Source organism: Vanacampus margaritifer, chromosome 8 (assembly GCF_051991255.1).
Source record: "Vanacampus margaritifer isolate UIUO_Vmar chromosome 8, RoL_Vmar_1.0, whole genome shotgun sequence".
Taxonomy (NCBI): domain Eukaryota; kingdom Metazoa; phylum Chordata; class Actinopteri; order Syngnathiformes; family Syngnathidae; genus Vanacampus; species Vanacampus margaritifer.
This window is the reverse complement of record NC_135439.1, coordinates 17,247,066-17,264,360: the sequence shown is the minus strand read 5'-3', so window position 1 is coordinate 17,264,360 and position 17,295 is coordinate 17,247,066. Positions and strand designations below refer to the sequence as shown.

Genomic DNA, 17,295 nt, shown 5'->3' with positions numbered 1-17,295 from the left:
GTCATCCAAAAGAGGGCGCTGTGTCGTTTTCCAAGCCAGACCAAGAAGCACGACCTGTAATTAGAATGCAAACAGTGCTCGCTCGCTCTGCTTGGGAATGTTGTGACATTCAGTAGGCCTCCAAATAAGCTCCCTTGAAAAGACTGAAAGAGCACAAACAAGACATCATGCTCTCTTTCAGCTCCATCCGCGGGATGAACCCGGACTCTCGCACCCGTGGCTTCAAAGCATGCGTCCTGTGAATGAAGGGGAGCTGACAAATATTTTCGTCACTTTCCAAATCCCGTTCAGAAGGTTGCCTTCTGTGAGTCCTAATCCTTTTTGCAAAACGCCGGCAACACGTTCCACTCCAGAGTACAGCACTGATAGTCTTGATAGTTTCAAAAACATCATCCAAAAATGAGACTCCAACACTCACTTCAGTGGTGGCACGCTCAGCAAGCTCTATTCTCAGGTGGCCGCGGTACGAATTTCTACTTCTCTGCCACAGTGTCATCATTACTGGAAAGAGACAGCAAGTGGAAGACTGCTTTGATTCCAATATTTATGCCAGTGCCAATTATTTTCCTCTCCAGTTTGGCCTTATGCATTACACATCAAATATGCTCAGTTAGATGATTTCAAAGCTGTTGCACATTATGTGGTGATGATTCTGACTGGGAATAAAATGTTTGCTGAAAAGCTGTTCAACTGTGAAAAATGTGAAGGAATACAGAATACAATTACCTTGTGTATCACATAATTTATCCATTTGTTTTCTTACCATTTAAAGCAGGGTTTTGATGATTTTGCCATCCCACCACAAAGCATTACAACCCAAAAGGGGAAGTTGCTCAGGGCTGAGGTAATGACCAATCACGGCTCTGCTTGTGAATGTGAATGAGCTGTGATTGGTCGTTACTCCTTAAGCAACTTTGATGTCATTTCATTCGACAGCAAGTGACAAAATGGCCTCCCCATGAGATGGATGAAAATGGGTGGATTTTGCTGCTTCATTCATAGCCTGTGTCCAAATTTACAAGACTGGGTCCGCGAAAGGCCGAATTTGTCGGCTGCATGACGTCACTGCCGGCGCAACTCGACAGCACGCACGGACTTATGACTGATTTACACATAAATGGATTGTCAATGTGCTACTAACAAGCAGTATTGACAATCCATTCATTTATAAGTCCGTGAGTAAGGGCTTAGAGTGGTGTAGTGGTACTGTCACTTTCCTCCAATGCAGATTGGCGTGGGTTCGCTTCCTTTCCTGGGAGACCATGTTTGTGTGAGTGAATGCAAAAAAAAAAAAAAGAAGTCTGTGCGTGCTGTTGAGTCGCGTCGGGAGTGACGTAGTGCATCCGACAAATTCGGCCTTCCTAGGACCCAGCCTTTTGAATTTGGTTGGACACCGGCATAGCCTATTTGACAAACACAATATTAATTAAAATTCTTTGTTTACACTAGTGGAGGTGCATAGAACATATATATATATATATATATTTTAATTTAAAAAAAGTAACATAAATCAACATTGTCATGATAAAGACAAATTGTAACAAGCTAGCACACAATTTCTGTTTTTCTGAAACATTTATCACTTCAAATTTGTATGAGTGCCAAATGTAGAGTAGTTATATATTAATTATATATTAAATGATCAACATGAAATATAACCATTGGTCAGGTTGTAATGTTTACCACACACTAATGAATTGCAATTATTCATTTTACTCAACATGATGCAAGTGCTGGACCCTCAGCCTCCCCACAACCACTCAGTGTAATGGCACTGAAGGGCCTTGTTTATAGCAGCCTGATGCTTTTAGAGGCCATTAGGAAGGATATGATCTGGTCTTTGCACTGCGTTGTAAAAAGTGTGAACGTGAGACTAATAAAGGTGCAATTACCCCAACTGAGTGTGCGCGTGTTCATATTGCTGACTGTTGAGTGGCTTTATGGTGATCTTAATGGATTGTTTGGCCACACCACAGAGGAACACAGAAAATGTGGCTCTGTTGGAGCTGCTATTTACTGTTAATCAGGCAAAAGGCCTACAGTATCTCCGATCATATAAAAAAAAAAAAATGTAAAATATATACCTTCTGTAGCTTTATGTTTTTAATACAACTCAATATCAATAAAACAAGCCCATTGAAAATAAATTTCAATTCCCAAATGTGCCCTGAATCCTCTTAACGTAATTGTGAAGTCGACTGGTGGTCATCTTTGGTGACTTTTGATTTCACAACAAACACTCATGTAAGGACGAAAAATAACAATGAAATGCAGCACCAATATGCATTGATTAACAATTGTACTTGTTTATTTTAAGTAGCATTGAATGAATGACGTTTTCCTTAGTCATGCTACACATCTGCCTACTCTCCCTTTGGACCAAGTGCAAAAGTAGTGCTTTATCGAGTGGTTTGTGTTCATTAATCAAAAACGGCAGTGTGCCAAGCTTCTCCCCTTTGTAAAATGTACTGGATTGATGAGGTGCCTTCAATCTCTTTGGTGAAATAGCATCCCAGTCAGCAGCAGCAGATTATCCAGCTCCTTATCTGGTAATGGATGAGTCGGCTGCAATGCAGACAGTTCTCATGCTGACTTTTAAAGAGATTGTCAAACAGGAGTTCATATAAATGTTCCTATTCCACAAATAATACAGAAATATTTTTTGGTCAATTTTGTTCTTTACTTCTGGCTTGCCCCGTTGACATCTGTCATCAGTCCTCATTCTTTCTGTTCTTCTAATGAGATCATTTCTAATCCCTTCAAAGAGAGAACCTTAACATCTCTGCCATCTCCAACTCTGCCTCCATTTAGCTGAGTTGCACATCAATGGCTGTTCTCACCACGGCATGAAATCCTTTCCAGCAGAATCGCTTCTGTCAGTTCCATCTAAACTTCTGCTGGCTATTTTGTCTTTAACCCTCTAACACCAAACGCATCATATTAAATACAAGACATTTTGAGCCCTCTTTATCATGAATATATATTTTTCCCATTAAAACCCTGACGTATATTATCTGACAAATGCATTGCACGGATAAACCATTAGAGGGCAGTATCACCCATCTGATGGCTTTTCCAACGACTTTCCAAGATCGCCCCGATGGGAGATAGGTATAGGAGAGACACCTATACTATGCTTATTATTAGTGGGAAATGGTCTTTCTGATTTTTGGACATGCTAATATGTTTGATATGCCTGTTTTTTTTGTATTAGATTTTTGACATTTATAAATATAAACATTTAAAGCATTGTGACCTGACGTATCAAATATGACACGTCATATGTGGAAGTTTATTTCCCCCCCTTCAAAAAAAGTTTTGTTTGTTTGTTCAAAAGGACCAATAAATACTCTATTTACAAATAATCAGAATTTTTTATCATGGTTCAGTCTTTAATGCTCTACTAGGAATGACCAGATTTTTAACGCAAGATAGATACCAGAAGGATACCAGAAGGATCGCCACATGGACATGGAGTCTTATTAACCACACAGACGCGGAGAGAAGCTGAATTCATCACTTCATCACATTGTACACGCTACTCTGTAAAAAGCCAGAGGGTGTATTACACGAGTACATTGCGAGTGAAAAAGATAGCAGTATGCATTGTTCACATTTTTATATCCCGTCTCTGTAAAGAGCTTCCCGGTTGCCTTTTGCTAAAAGTGACTAGAAACTTCTACCGCCGAAGGTACTTAATACACACACTCCCCCACATACGAACATTCGAGTTGCGAACAACGGTACATACGAACATTTCTGCGCGTACAGTATGTCGAAAAATGTTTGGAAAGAAATGCTGTAAGTTAGATTTTGTATTGCGCGTAGTGCTTCTTTCCGCCGCTAATACCGACGATTGGCGCTGTGAGAGCTCATTGGAGGCTGAGCAACGTGGCGAGGAGGAGGGGGAAGAAAACGCCGGTCCCCATGAAGCAGGAAATAACTTTTGAAGCCGATTCCAGCGACGACGAAGAATCTCTCATGATATAAAATCCTCCTCTTCCTCCTCCTCCATCATCTCCTTAAGCATCAAGTACATCTTCCAAAAGTAAGTTAAACTTCATTTTATTTATCTTATTACTTACATGTACATACTGTGTGTGTGTGTCTCGCTCTCTCTCTCTAACATACGTAGTACAGTACAGTACTGTACGTATTCTCTCCATTTTATTAAGTTTTTTTCAGTACAAACCAATGCAGGTTACTTGTACAAGCCTTAAACATACTTATATAAACCTTCAATATACTTATATAGGCTTTACACATAAATTATAATACAAAATATAGCACTGAAGCAACTTACGAACAAATTCACCTTACGAATGATCGTCCGGAACGTAACTCGTTCGTAAGGTGGGGAGTGTCTGTAGTCGGCGTCGGTGTCTGTTTGCTGCGGTGTGTATTTCCGTTGTCACATTGGCCGATTTTGGATTGGTGTTTAGAGGCCATTAGTCACGCCCACTTTATATTAATTCATCTACTGAAAGCCTTGACAAATTCTACACAACAAAAGGCTGTGACAGTACTGTAATACAAAATTCAGGAAATTCTGAAAATTCTAACTAACTCGTATACAGTAGCCTATATATAGTATGTTCTTTGTGAATAATTAGACATTACAAGTAAATTATTATTACTCACGAGTAATAGGTAATTCATGGTGGCGTCTCACTCTAAGCTACACATGTTTTACAGCCAGCAATTTAGCAAAATTGTTAAATATTGATGAGGGTGTATTAAAAATTGCAGTCTAACTACATGACAAAAGCTTTGAACACTCATTAATTTGGTTGTTTGAAGGCAAATGAAGTAACCAATGTCATTGTTGTCAGTAAAGAGGCACGGCGCTGCTAATTAAAGACTCCATGGGATTGAGGGTCCAAGGTCCTTCACACTGATGGGATTCAGATAAAGAAGACATTAGCTATTCATCATTAGGCAATGCAATAAAGTGTAAAATAAGATTTCAAATTATAGTATGTATAGTACTGTATAAATGAATTCTAGTCTTACTCTTGTCATATATACTATATATTAGTGATAGACCGATATGGTTTTCTCAAATCCGATAAAAGAGAAAATATTAGTGTAAAAAACAACAACAACCTTTGTTGATATGCCATTAAACATGTTTGTCAAAACAACTTTTACAATTTTTAACACTTTGAAGGTTTGCATTTTAATTTAAAACATGTAAGGAATAGACAGCTTTGTTTAAAACTTCAAAGGTCATCACCATGTGTTAAGCTAAATTAAATTAAAAACTAACCAAGTAAATAGCTCCGTAAAGTTTTCTACTGTGAAAAGCATTTTCCAAAGTTTAAACATAATTTCTTAATTTTATTATTATTATTACTATATATATATATTTAAAAATAAAAAGTGTAGGGAGTTCCTAGTGTTAGCATCATCTATTCTAAAGTGGAAATTAAAATAAATACATAAATGAAAAGTTACCTTGAGCGACAAATACATGCGAATGTAGCTAATTTGGGATTTTCATCAGGGATCATAAAATGTTTCAAAAGATCTTTGCAGGGAGGGTGAAAAGTCGTCTGAACATGTTCAAAATTTATTTTCAACAAGTAAAAACTGTCTGTGAAGAGATCAGCTATATCGGCCTTAAGATACGTAAAAAGGCTAATGCCAATACAGTATTTGGCATTTTGACAAATATCAAGATCGATAATCGGCCGGGGGTCTATCCCTATACATATTTATATATTAAGTCCATTGTGTGTTTTTTTTTTTGTTCTTACCAGACATACCCAACACTTCTAACAAACAATTCCAACCAAGTGTGCTCATCACATATAAAACAATAATTTATTTCTGCCATTTTACAGGATGTCAAATTAAGGATTTATGATGCTGTTATTGACTTCAGTATATAAAAGCCTAAGAAAGCAAAAGTGACTATAAAGTGTGCTTAAACACAAACACAAAGTCAATAATGATATGAAATACCTTTTTTTCCTAAACATAGGCACATGTTATGATGATCTACAGTATGTTGCTGATGGTAATAACTTTTGGAAATCAGCACCATTATAGGAAAATTACATTAAACTTAAACATTTTCTGCAAACATTTTTATTTTATTTACCAAAGACCTTGTAAAAAGGATTATGAGTTATACTTTATGGGAAAAACAAACATTTGTTTCCATAAAAGAAGAGTATGCAAAGCAGAAGAATACTGACAAAAGATATACAATATAGTAAGAACAAAATATCGTAAAATAGTGTTAATGCTGGCTGTTTATGTATGGCACATTTCATACATCCAATAAAAAGTACGCTTCCAAGATTATTCAAAAGAGCAAGCACAAAGGTAGAAAAAGTATCTGTATTAATTTGCAAAAAAGTTTCCTACAGTCCAGCCCGCAACCAAATGTAGTCCAATTAAGCAACCATTGAATCAATCTGGTGGAAACTGTCCATAAAAGTGTTTTTTTGTTTTTCCTATTTACAACAATTAAGCAGAAATCTGTGTCCTATTTACAGTTCACCGCCCTCCAATCTGGTCAAATGGAGAGCACTTAGAACTTAGACCGTAGTCACAGACAGGAGTGAGGTGTAAACTTTAGTGCCATCTGGTGACTTGGTACCATGAGTCAGCAATTCCTGGATGGTCATCCAGTTGTCAAATATTTTCTTATTTCTCTTTTTCATCATCTTTTTGTTGCTGAGTTCGATGATATTGGGCTCCTTTTTGTCCTCCGGGCTGACCTGCTCCTTCAGGCAATCGGCTCGGCTTTGCTTCATGAACTGGCGCCGTTGCCTCTGCTCCTTGGAACGGACGGCGTGCTGCTTCCTCTCTTCCTTGCTCCAGTAGCGGCCCATCTTCAGCTCGCTGATGGCGTCGTCGTCCGTGGTCACGCCGCTGCGCTCCTCGTGGATGCGCAGGGCGCGCTCCCTCAGCAGCTTGTCCCGAATCGGCCGCTTGGTGATATATCGGGTACCGTCGCTGCGGACTTTCACCTTCCACTCCATCTTGTGGCCCAGCTCGCTTGGATCCCGACACATGCTGACCAGGCTCATTTGACTTTGGGCGTATTCCACGGCGGATTTCTGCTGGATCAGCTGCATGTAGCTCTGGTAGTGCTGCGCATGGGCAGGGATGTGCGCGTGTTTATAAGGCGAGCGTGGCTGAGCAAAGCTTCTCTCAGCTTTGCTGGACTCTCCGAGTTTCCCCTCCTTGCTTTCTACTTGCTCCGGATCCTTTGAAAGGGTTTTGCTCACAGTGGAACCTTCCTGAAGAGATTTGAGCATCTTCCCGTCAGCTTGGTTCTCCGGCCCACGACGCAGAGAGTTGTCTGGCGACAGCTCCAACGTAAGAGGCGTGCTACGGCAGCTCTCGCCAGTATTGTAAGCGCTGGAGCTGTCTTTGTCAGATTTCTCCGGCGTCTCCGTAATGTCCGATAGCTCATGGCGACGCGCATCTATGCTGGTATTGTAGTTGCGGAAGCCGCTGTTGTGGAGCATCCAGGATTCACGACATTGCTCCCGAAGCTGCTGCATCTTGTGGGCGCGGACGATATGAAGGCACTCCAGCTCGATGTTGCGCAACTCCTCGTTGAGCAGCTCCAGCTCTTTGTCCACAACTTCCTGGTCTTGGCCTTCCGCGCCAGCGCCGTGGCTATACAAGCCGTGAATTCCTCCATTCCTCATTTGGCACTTGAGCTCCAGGAGTTCCCTGAAGCGCTCGCATTCATCGGCGGGGATGCCGAGAAAGTCGGTGTCGACGTAGTCGGCGGAGATGAATGACTCGCTGCTGAAAGGCAGGTCAGTACTCCCGAGGGTGTCCTGGCTGTAGGTGAGTTTTTTGCAGCTGCTCAGTGTGTTGGAAGCGGTTGTGTGGTCGTCGGCGATGTTCTCCTGTTCGGAACTCTCATCGTTTCGTGTGCTCTCGTCGGTACGGCCAACTCCGCTGTCTTTTTCGTGGTGATTGGAGAGGAGTGTGGCCGTGTCAGTGGTGCCGCCATCTTCCTCATGCTTCTTCTGCCCAAAAAAAAGACAGACCTCGGATGAGATGAACTCAAAGATTTAAAACTTTTTCCACATACACAATATCACAATTTCTCTCAAATATTTTTCACAAATCAGTCTAAATCTGTGATAGTGAGCACTTCTCCTTTGCCAAAATAATCCATCACACTTTAAAAGGAGTTCCATATGAAGATGCTGATTAGACTTAGGCTGCCCACAATAAAAGGCCACTCTGAAAGGTGCAGTTTGGTTTTATTGGGGGTAGGGGGGTTCTTGGGACTCGGAAAACCAGTCAGTACTAATAAGCTTTTTGTTGGGGGGAGTGATATGGGACACCTGTGAGGTGGGATGGATTATCTCGACAAAGGATAAGTGCTCACTATCACACATTTATGGTGCATTTCCACCGGACCGGTTCCACACCGAAGTGGCATTTTTTGTCCCCGGTTGTTTGCGTCTCCATGGGACTTTTTCGGGAGAGCGGTTCCGTTGTAACCGCTGTTTAGAACCATCTCGGAGGTGGTTCTGCAGCGCCGGTCATCTTGGGCCGAGCGGGGTCGTGTCGTCACCTGTTATCTGATTGGCCGACAGCAACGCAGCAAGCAATGCCGTGGCAAACGGCCATTTCCTGGTTTTATGCGCTGAACGATATTTACAATTTACAATGTACTTGTGGATGGATTTGTAATGATTGTCGTGTAAAAAAAAATGGCGAGAGCACACCGCTCCCGTGTTCCCATTTACTTGAATGAGAGCTTGAGCCACAGTTAAATGAATGAGTTTTCCATTCAGAAATAGCGCAGGCAGCAAGCGTCGCGAGCCGGTCGTGAAATCAAGATCAAGCAATATTTCATCCATGGTGGTCCATATAAAATTGTGAATACGGTTCAATGTTGGCGCAACTTGTCACTCATGAAATGTCATGGCAGAGCCGCACGCACTGCGGGAGTGCAAGCTTGGCTAGAACAGTTCAATCCCGCCCCCTTCCCGCCGCGCGTCTGTTGTAATGGAAATGCAATGGCGGCCGTGTAGTGTCGTTCCGTGAGGTGTGGTGTGGAGTGGTAGCGTGCTGTGCGGGGCTAATGAAAAAGTGACATTAGTTTGACATTAGTATATATATATATATATATATTTAATATATAATATTTTTCATTGCTATAATGTACAAAAGCAAAATATTGTGTCTGTGTGCTTTTTTAGTATGAGCTCTTTTTTTTTTTTTTTACATTATTGTGACCTTTTTGTTTGTATCGCCAACCCTCCCACAATATCGTGATAATTATCATATCGACGTTCACGTCGTGATAATATCGTATCGTGATGTTTGGATATCGTTACATCCCTACTGGTTTGGGAACAATATTTGAGAGAAATGGTGATATTGTGTACGTGGAAAAAGTTTTAGATCTTTGAGTTCATTTAATAAAAAATGGGAGCAAAAACAGAAGTGTTGCATTTATATTTTTGTTGAGTATAAAAGTTTAGTTCTATTTTAAAGGGACTGTGTAAGAGTTAATGCCATCTAGTGGTGAACTAATAGATAGCAACGATTTTGAAGCACGCACACAACTGTGCCTTGGAGAGACCACATTTCGCAAGTTTACCACCACTTACTTCCAAATATTTGGAGTGAGTGAGCAACCCAGTAAGCAGGAGCTAGGAGGAGCGGCAAGCAAGAGTGGCTAGCAAGAACTAGCTGGAGTGACTAACAAGAGCGGCTAGCGGGGGAAGCTAGCAAAAGCTAACGAGAGCAAAGCAGAGGGAGACAAGCGGCGGGAGACCAAACCACAGGACTCAACGACGACCACCTGCAAACTACGTTCGCTAAGTTGTTCGCCTTCAGTAGCAGAAAGATGGAGGCGAAATATGTCAGCCTCTTGTAAGGCACGGCGCGACCTATGTAATAATATTAACGATTACTAGACCTATGATTATCTAAAAAAAATGCACATGGATATGATAGAACATATTCTTTTGAATATTATTGAAATTAATAATAAGTAGTTCACCACTAGATGGCATTTAATTCTACACACTGTCACTTTAAGATAAGCACTTTTTTTTTTGCTTGTCACATCCATGTCTTTGTCTGTAGTGTGTGCGCCACAAAAGTACCTGCTGTAGCATGCTGGCGGTGAACTGCATTGCCTGATGATGCTGCTGCTCCAGCATGTCCATGTGAAGGTCATCGAGGAAGTCATTCCTGTCGTCATCCATCCAGCCCTCATCCAGCTGAGTCACAGCAAAGAGAAGGAATCACATTGTGATGAAGTTGTCGTCAAACACAAAAAAGTGACTTATCCTTTTTCTGAATTAGCTTCTGTAATGACCCTGGTTACCTGCATTTGTGGTCTGGCAACCAATAGAGAGATATTCTGATTCCCTTCACTGGTCAGCAGCACAACTGCATCTTCACGGTTTTGGATCTCGATGCCATTGATCTTCATGGACATGAAGAAAATACTCATTTAAAAGCATCTGCTAGGTGGTCATAACAAACAGACATGTATAAGCCAAGAATATCAGCTCTCACCTGGACAATTTTGTCACCTTCTCGAATTCTGCCATCTTTAGCGGCAATGCTGTTTGGATCAACCTAGAGACAGATTAAAACAGTTAGGGACAAGATGGAATCATTTTGGCTTGCCAGTCTGTTTTGATGTAGGACTACAAAAAAAAAAAAAGTAGCAGCAACCACCTCGGCACCATCCATCCATTCTCTCAGTGAAGTGTACCTCACTAATGTAGATCCCAGCTTCATCCTCATCATCAGTCCTGTAACAGATCGTCAAGCCGAGCTTGTCTTGGATGTTGGCTCTGTACAGATCTACTTCCTGTTGAGATACATACATCGCACATTTGTGTCAAATATCTACATAATGTTTTTTTTTTTTTTGTTAAAACATAAATAAAAATGTTGCATTGGAATAGTGGTCGAATCTGAAATTAAATCACTGAGGACGAATGATGTATCAATCACTCATTAATCTTGCAGTTAGATGCTGGGTAACTATTGGCCTTTCTAAGAGGCCATGACAGAATGAGAAACGATGCCGTGAACAGCAGGCAAACGCGGCCTCGCCTCCACTTGTCAACACCTGCAATCTCACACTTAATAGTAGTTTCGTTATCCGGGACAGGCCACACATCTGTGAAGGTTCAACCCCCAAAAGTGTGTTAAAGGTATAAGATGTGCTCTCTTCAAGAAACAGATTTGGAAAATGCTACATATGTATTTATTTACAAGAAAAGCAAAATTGTCTAAATGTTTCGGTAAACTATGAAAACTTTTCCGCTTGCAGAAAAGTCCCAACAATTTAAAATTACGGGAGGTCCAGTTTCATTTTCAGGCTCGGACATTTCTGTAATTAGAAAGATGCAAACGGATGACTGAATGACATCCTACAATTATGGGACTGATCCTGACATAACTGAGGCTAATTAATTGGTCAAATCCGACTTTTTACGTTTTGTGTAAATGTTCACATTACATTTAATTGCAACCTCAGTCTGCTTATTGTATGAACCAAAGCGACCCACATGTGCAGAAGAAGAGACGACGTCGCTCACAACGTATTGTTTAAGGAAGTAAATACAGTATAATAAGTATACAGTATTTTTATCATCTCACATCTATAGAGGAGCGATGCAGGAGGATGGAGAAATATTTTGGGTAAATGAGGCAAGGCATTTTGATAATCTAATTTATTTTACATCATTGCCACGCACGTATTAAATGAACCGCCTACGGAGCTAAATTACTAATATCACCACAAATGTCCACTTTATGCTTCATGTCTCAAGTGGGGTTAAATTCAAGTCCAATATAAAGTCAACACTGTTACTCAAAGCAACTTTGCAGATTCATGAATGTTTGTCAGTAGTCTCCCTCGCAAATACCCACCGCCGCCCGTGTGGTGAACATATTGGACTTTTGATAACGTATAGGTCGGATACATGCGACCTGTCCGTTCAGAGTGAGGTCGCATTGCAAAAAATTCTGATATGTATCCGATCTAGAGGACCACATATGAAAGTGACCAAAATCGGAATTGAGCCGTTCATACTACCATGAATTTGGATCACATTTGACTGCAGAGTGAACGTAACCTACAAGGAGGGCTCCATTATTGCTGGTGACCTTTCTATGATGGAGCCTAAACAAAAGATGCTCCGGTTTTGACCGGGTGGCAGCGTGACGGGGAACGGGTTGGATAGAGGTCAAGATGTCTCGGGAGTCCGTGACTTTGCAGCTACATCATGGCCTCATCCTGGGATTGTTAACGGACATCAACAGATTCATCACGACTGATCTATTAGCTGTTCTATCTAATTATCTGACATGCACTCATCTCTACGACTCGGGGCTTAGGAAAGACTTATTAAGCCTTATCGCAAGTGAGTAATGACCCCTGTCTGGCTTTCGCATCAGTGTCTGTATGTAGCGAGAGAGCTAATCAATATCAACTAGGATATATTAGTACTGTGCACACTTGAAAGGGCATTGACTGGAGACACAAAGGCGAGGCCAAGTCAGCTTATTGAACAAATAACACATTTGTTCATGTTATGCGCAGTTAAGATTAAAAATATTCAGAAGATGGCCCGAATTTGAGTTTAATTTGTACATTTTGAGCGAATATTTTCCATGCGAAATTCTATTTTTGTACACTGAACATTTTACATAAAAATTTTAAATAATAATGGAAACAGTGATTGTTTAAATCGATATATTTTACCATCGCCGACCACTTTGTAAATGCATTCAAAGGATACACAATCGATAAAATAAAAGGCACTTTAACTAACAAATTCGGCTAGTTTCAGAATAATTTTGGACGTAACTGTTGATCAACATTCAAAACAGAAGAAAACGCTTACTTCATATTCTAGCTCTTCACGTTCTATGTCGTGATTAATCCCATCCAGGAAATCATTGGGGTCAAAATATTCATGCCCGGGAGGACGCCTGAAAAAGACAGAAAGCAGGACAAACTCAAAAAGGGGATACTAGGCTAGTAAAATGAACTTCAAGTAGATACCCCACCACAGTTATTAACAGCAGAGCTACCCAGAGGCCCATCACAAATTAACACAGTATGCTCTGTGATTTATTTGATGAGAATATAAATTAAATAAATGAAAAAAAAATTATTCATTTTAGCTGATGGTTTCTGCTCAGGAGAGCAAAACGCAGCCACGCTCTCCAATCTTAAACGCCTGCCACAGAAAGAAACAAAGAGAATATGCAAATCTCCACTAACACGGCTCTCTGTTTAATTTGCCCGTGTGCCCCGCGGGAGGTTGTCGGATCCTGTGACAGGTACGTGTTCCCATCTGTGATCACAGCATTGCGATAAGGTGCCGTGCTCCCAATTAACTGCCGGCGTGAAAGGTCTGTCTGTATTTGAGTGATTTTGAATCTACCCAGTACACACAGTTGTTTTACCAAAATAGAGAAACAATGATTAAGTAAAATACCACTGATTACTTAAAGCGGGGTTGTGAGAGCACTTAGATCATGCTTGCAGTAGTTTTAGTTTGGTTATTTAACATTACATATAGTACATAGATTAAAGTATGTTTACATACTCATCTGGTAGCAGGTACTTTTCAAGCACTGGGGGTGACGGTGGTGGCAACTTGGCAAGGGGCATAATGTGTTGGAGGGTGATTTCCGTCTGGGTGCTGCTATCTGACAGTTGCGTGTCAGCGCCGGGGGAGACCAGTTTGGGCAGAGGGGCCCGGCGCAAAACCTGGACCATAATGGGATCCTTGGCAGTACGGAAAGCCTCCACTGCTTGGTCATGGGTGGCTTTTGAGAGGTCTTTGCCATTAACCTGAAGAGAGAGAAGCAAGGACAAAATACTTCACTAATAGATGAGGGTTGAACCGCCACAACAAGAAACCATCCATCAATAAATCCTTTCATTCATCTAATAACACATATCTTGCTCATGTTCACAGGCCTATCCGAGTTGACTTTGGGTAAGACGCATGGTATACGACGAACTCATCAACAGAGGCGGATAGTTTACAAAATTTCACATACCCGCCCAAAATAAGTGATAGCCAGAGTGGAGTGACAGAGTCCATCTCTGATTTATCACAATAATTATTCTAAATACTAGGGATAGACCGCCGATAATAGAGATCTATCCCTAATATTGGGCATTATGACGAATATCGGCATCTGCCTTTTTTAAAATCTGACGGCCGATATAGGTAAATCTAAAACAATTTTAATCTCAGTGAGCTATTTACTGTATTTAAAATTGCAGTTAACTTTACAAGAGATACTACTGACCCTGGGAACCTTCTGAACCATGTGTTTTTGTTTGATGTTCAAACAAAGAAATTTGAAAGTTTAAGATTTCAGGTATTTTTAAATTTTGGGAAAAAAACTATTTACTGTAGAAAACTATAGAGAGCTAAGGCATTTACTTGTTTAAGTTTCCAATTAACTTTTTAACTTTTTGAAAAGTCTGAAAAATTGTTCAATAAACAGGCTTTAAAACATTACAACAAATGTTGACGCCAATATGATCCCCCCCGCTTTTTTTGTTTTGTTTTTTTAATGCTGAAAATTAATATTGGCTTCAATTATCGGTTATCAGCCTCCTTGACTACTAATCATCGGCGTCGGTATCCGCCCTGAAAAAATACACATCGATTGATCTCTACTCAATACTGAGACAACATTCCTGCCTTAAAAAGGATGGGTAATCTCTCCTATGGTCCCTCCTCTTGCCACATAACTGAACATACTCAAAGCTTCCTTAGAATTAAGTTACTTTTGAGCGAAGCATACGCTTCTGCGTGTCATTCGGTATACCATAAATCTTCAATCTTTTGTTTTTGAAGACTAAGCATTTCTGGAATAATATCAGAAATTCTTTCTGTGAAGCAGGGCAAATACAAACCAGAGGCAAGTGTGCTTTTAGGATGTCTAAGCCTGAAGAGGAATGATGAATATAACGGGGAAAATACGTAACCCTCATGCAGCAATCAGGGAGAGGATATGTGCCAACTAACAAGCAGCACGGATTAATGTTAATCCTGAGCTTCAAGGATAATTGGATCATCTCAGCAGACTTAAACCTTAACATCAAAACAATGCCAACATTTTGTTAGTAACGTGTGCATCGAGTGAGTTTTCACACCACTGAACACAAATCTAACAAAAAAAAAATCTGATCATTGGTGAACCACAACCATCACATTATCATAAATGTAAAAAAAAAAAAACGAACAGTTGCTGTTTTGCAATAAATCGGTAATAAACCATCCCCAAATCAGACAACTTTTCGGATACTCGTTTATGCCCCACAGCGAGCACCGATGTTGCACATCATCTGAGAAATACAAGCTCCCTTGTGTTTCCTTCATGCTGCATGTCGTCTCCAGCAGTCAACCTGGTTGCCAGGAATCCCGGGGCTACTTGAAGGCAGTGAACCAGAGACAAAGCCTTTAGCCCCCTTCTTCTGTTGAGCCTAGCACATTCTGCTCCAGTGCTCCCAATGGGAGGAGCCACCTCCCAGCTGTGGAGGGGGTCCCACAGCCTCTATTTACTACTCTCACCTCTGACACTGAGCAGCCCGTTGCGGAACACTGGGGAGAAAAACACACAACACTCTCCTGACACAATAACGTTGCTTCATCACTCAGAAGATCTCAGACTATGCTATCATAACCTTGTACTTTAACAAAGAAAATATGTAGTTGCAACTAAAACATGCTGGAATGATGCAAAGTAAAATGTTTTGTTTCACAGATTGCCCTCTGTTAATCTAGGGTCACATTTGCCTTTGCAGATGAACTTGAGTCATTGTCCATGTTGACATAACGAACCGTGACTGTCATGCAGAAATGACTCTGACAACCCCTGGTGAATCCTCTGAGAAAGGTCTCTGTTGAATCCATTTAATGACAAGAGAAAAGCAGCACTTAAAGGAATACTAATTAGTTCTAAATCATGTCTGTTTTGTTAGTGGTCGGTGAGGAATTCACACAGCTGTGGTTTCTGGAATTCACTGCTAAAGCACTGTGTAACAGACCTCAACGCTTTTTCATCAGACTGGTAATCCATGTAACACACTTGTTTAACTAGATAAAATAACTTTAATCATCTACAACATTTCTGTTCTCTTACACAAGCTCGTTTACCGTTGGTTGAGTAGAAGCACCTGTGGCTAAAGCCAAACTGTGGCAGGGTTTTTACTTTGTGGCGGTGTTGTGGTCCTCGAGATCGCCTAGGTCTCGAGACTGCTCTCAAGTTTAAGATCACTTTTTGAGGGTCTCGGTTTCGTCTCGGAATTCAAGGAACTGTATTTTTACTTGGACTTGTCTCAGTATCGGACAGGGCTGACTCTGGATTTCTGATCTAGACTGATCAAGACCAGGCCAGTTAAAACCAGAATCAGTGAAAAGCGCAGAATGCAGGTGCTGCCTTCCTTGTGTTGCCGGGAGTGCCACATTCCCTGGATTTGAGCTTTATCTCTTCAAAAACAACATTGCAGAATTTGTTTAATGTTGCAAATCTAATAAAAAAAAATAAAAAAAATAATACATATATATATATATATAGTCTTGGTCTTGTCCCAGTCTCAACCTCCAAAAGTCTCGGTCTTGTCTTGGTCTCGATACTCTCTAGTCTCAATAACGTCTTGGTCTCAGTTGGTGTGGTCTTCACTACAGAAAAAAAAATGCCAAGAGATTTTCTGAGTTGAACTGAATACATTTGACTCAGATATTGATTACAAGCAGATGTAGATACAGTGACTTGGCAACCTAAATGTGTATCACTATAGACACTAGGATCTTCCGGGTTTTTGCTTAAAAAAAAGTTATTTTTCTGTGCCTTTTTAAATTTCAGCTGAATACCCCTGATCTAAACAACGGAACCCCCATGTGACCAAAAAAGAACAAAAACTTCATCAAGTCTTCTCATACAAATAAAGTGACAAGCTGTTGTACCAGAGAATTAGAACCCGGAGAGACAAACTCAACTGTAAAGAAATACCATTCGCTGTGCTCTGATAGAGGAGGTAAACAACATAGTGAAAGGTGGTGTTTACAGAGAATATCAACCAGCAGCTAAGCGACCTAGAGACATGTCATGTTTCATTAGCACCGTTATCCTTTACTGCTGCCCAGGCCCTCTCAGCTACACATACATGATGCTAACTAGCTTACTAAGGTAGCTAATGGGCTCATTCAGTGAAGTCACCGCTCAAACTGTGTCGTCCAAACAATGACTTAATATGTACAGTGTGCAAATTGTAGTTATCTATTTACTACAGGT

At 40.7% G+C, this 17,295-nt stretch overlaps 1 protein-coding gene across 3 annotated transcripts in view; it reads right to left on the bottom strand.

Moving 5' to 3' along the window:
* Nucleotides 1–5,799: 5,799 nt before the first annotated feature.
* Nucleotides 5,800–17,295, bottom strand: part of pdzrn3b (PDZ domain containing RING finger 3b) — a 104,422-nt gene continuing 92,926 nt past the window's right edge. For all 3 annotated transcript variants that reach the window (XM_077573841.1, XM_077573842.1, XM_077573843.1), the window contains 7 exons: nt 13,584–13,831; nt 12,873–12,960; nt 10,727–10,825; nt 10,525–10,587; nt 10,331–10,432; nt 10,107–10,223; nt 5,800–8,003 (listed from right to left, as the gene is read on the bottom strand). In XM_077573841.1, the coding sequence (XP_077429967.1) occupies nt 6,549–8,003; nt 10,107–10,223; nt 10,331–10,432; nt 10,525–10,587; nt 10,727–10,825; nt 12,873–12,960; nt 13,584–13,831 (2,172 nt within the window). In that variant the 3' untranslated portion in view covers nt 5,800–6,548. The remainder of the gene's footprint in view (nt 8,004–10,106; nt 10,224–10,330; nt 10,433–10,524; nt 10,588–10,726; nt 10,826–12,872; nt 12,961–13,583; nt 13,832–17,295) is intronic.